Genomic DNA, 1,862 nt, shown 5'->3' on the forward strand with positions numbered 1-1,862 from the left:
CGCTCTTCCTAACAGTACGCATAATACAGATGTAATTTTTCCACATGCAAAATAAGTGCACATTCCATTTGCATGCTGATGTATAGTTCCCTGAAACACTGATTTGTTTGTGCCATCTGTATGATTCTGAGGAATTTCTGCTTTATCAGAAACAAGATTTTTTGGGGCTACTTTTTAATGTTAAAATTTGATGGTATTTTTTTGAATTATTTTAAAGAGGACAAGTAAGCAAGGTTAAAGCCTATTTACACTTTTATGGTTGGCATCAGCTAAATCATGTGTTGGGAAAACTACATCTGCTTTTTTTACATTCCCTAAAGTCCTTGGATCAAAGGCTATTCTTGGATACTGCAGTGTAATACTTGGATGACTCCACTAAGGCCAACTGATCTGCTTCTCTTTACCAAGAAACACAGTGTAACTTGAGCTTAGGAAGAACAGATTTTGGTCAAAGAGAGGAGTGAATTTACTTCAAAAATCAGACCCAAGCAACTGAGCATTTAGTCATCTTGGGAGTTGACTGACCCACAGCTGATCACAGAACTGAAACACACATCATCCAATTAATAAAGTTCAGACAGCCACCAAAATGAACCCACAGTTTCACTGACAGCTCTCAGCACGTGCAACCAGCGTGCAAGTGTTGGGAACCAAGGTCTAGGACACACTACTAAAATCAGGAAAGGATACTTATTTCTAGGTTGGCTTTGGGGTCTCCTATCTGATCTTTCTTAGGTTCACCTTGTATAAAGGACATCCAGTATTATCTTAGACTCACAGGAATGAAAAGGGCATGAAAATGGTTTCTGGAATGATATTCATGCTATTGATGTTCTCTTTAAAAGAAAAAAGCTATTGACTATTTATGTGGTTTCATAAAAGCATGGGAATGTTTTAGCAGTATGTTTCAATAGCTGTCCAAAGGTCTGAAATACACTCCTGATCTTTGATTCGGTTAGAGGAAACAGTGCATGTACTTTCTTTGGATGGAAGAAAGAAACATGTGGTTAGAACAGTTTATAAGTGGCTCTCAAAGAACAGCAAGCCTAGGTTGTTTCAGCCACAATGAAATATAAAAGCACGTTTACCTTTCTTAGCTTTGCTGCTCCAGCACCAGAGCGAATGGCCTCCATTAGGGCTTGCCTTGCCTCCCCAGGGTTACCTGTAGCCGTGGCAAAGGATTTAGGAGCTGCTGCTGACAGGTGAGTGGGGGGAGGTGGTGGTGGCGGCTGGGCAGGGACAGGTGGGATACAAAGCTGCTCTTCCTGAGGGTCTTCTGCCTTCTGCAAGGACTGTTCTGCATTCCTAAACCTCTGTAGCTCTTCGGAGGCCAATGAGGAGATCTGTTCATGATGCAGTTGAAAGGAGGTAGTTAATATCAAGCATGACTAAACTGTAATTATGTGACATTTGATGCACTTTCAGTACCCCGATTTCACTCTGTTTAAATGATGTAAACCACACATAGCTTTTGTTTGCTCATGGGGTTGAACATCTGTTACTACTCACTCACATCACTCAGCTGGGCTGACTACCAGCACCAAGGATTTGGCATCGATTCTGTCTCAGAAACTCAATCTTCATTTACTGTGAGCTCCAGCATCCTGTAACTCTTACTGGCATGTAAGGTAAGTGAGAGAGTTAGACTTGGTATTAATTTGGAAACAACCACAAGGGTTTGGGAATCAGGAAGATATATTAAGGCTGCAGCAGCCACCCAGGAATCTCGTTACTCTTTGCAGTCTGGGCTGCACAGAAATAATCTCAGATGACAGGGAGGATCTTCTAGATCTGAGCTCTCAGACATGTCTTCATTGAAAAAAATGCCATTAAACCTAAATTTTCCAGACATATTTAAAAAA

The 1,862-nt window shown here is 41.0% G+C and overlaps 1 protein-coding gene across 1 annotated transcript in view; it reads right to left on the bottom strand.

Moving 5' to 3' along the window:
• Positions 1 to 1,046: 1,046 nt before the first annotated feature.
• The window catches only part of LOC104510222 (protein cordon-bleu-like), a gene marked incomplete at its 5' end in the record, with an annotated part of 20,114 nt that continues 19,298 nt past the window's right edge, over positions 1,047 to 1,862 (bottom strand). The window contains one exon of the mRNA XM_010152395.1: positions 1,047 to 1,343. Within this exon, the coding sequence (XP_010150697.1) occupies positions 1,047 to 1,343 (297 nt within the window). The remainder of the gene's footprint in view (positions 1,344 to 1,862) is intronic.

Source organism: Eurypyga helias, unplaced genomic scaffold (genome assembly GCF_000690775.1).
Source record: "Eurypyga helias isolate BGI_N326 unplaced genomic scaffold, ASM69077v1 scaffold11785, whole genome shotgun sequence".
NCBI lineage: Eukaryota > Metazoa > Chordata > Aves > Eurypygiformes > Eurypygidae > Eurypyga > Eurypyga helias.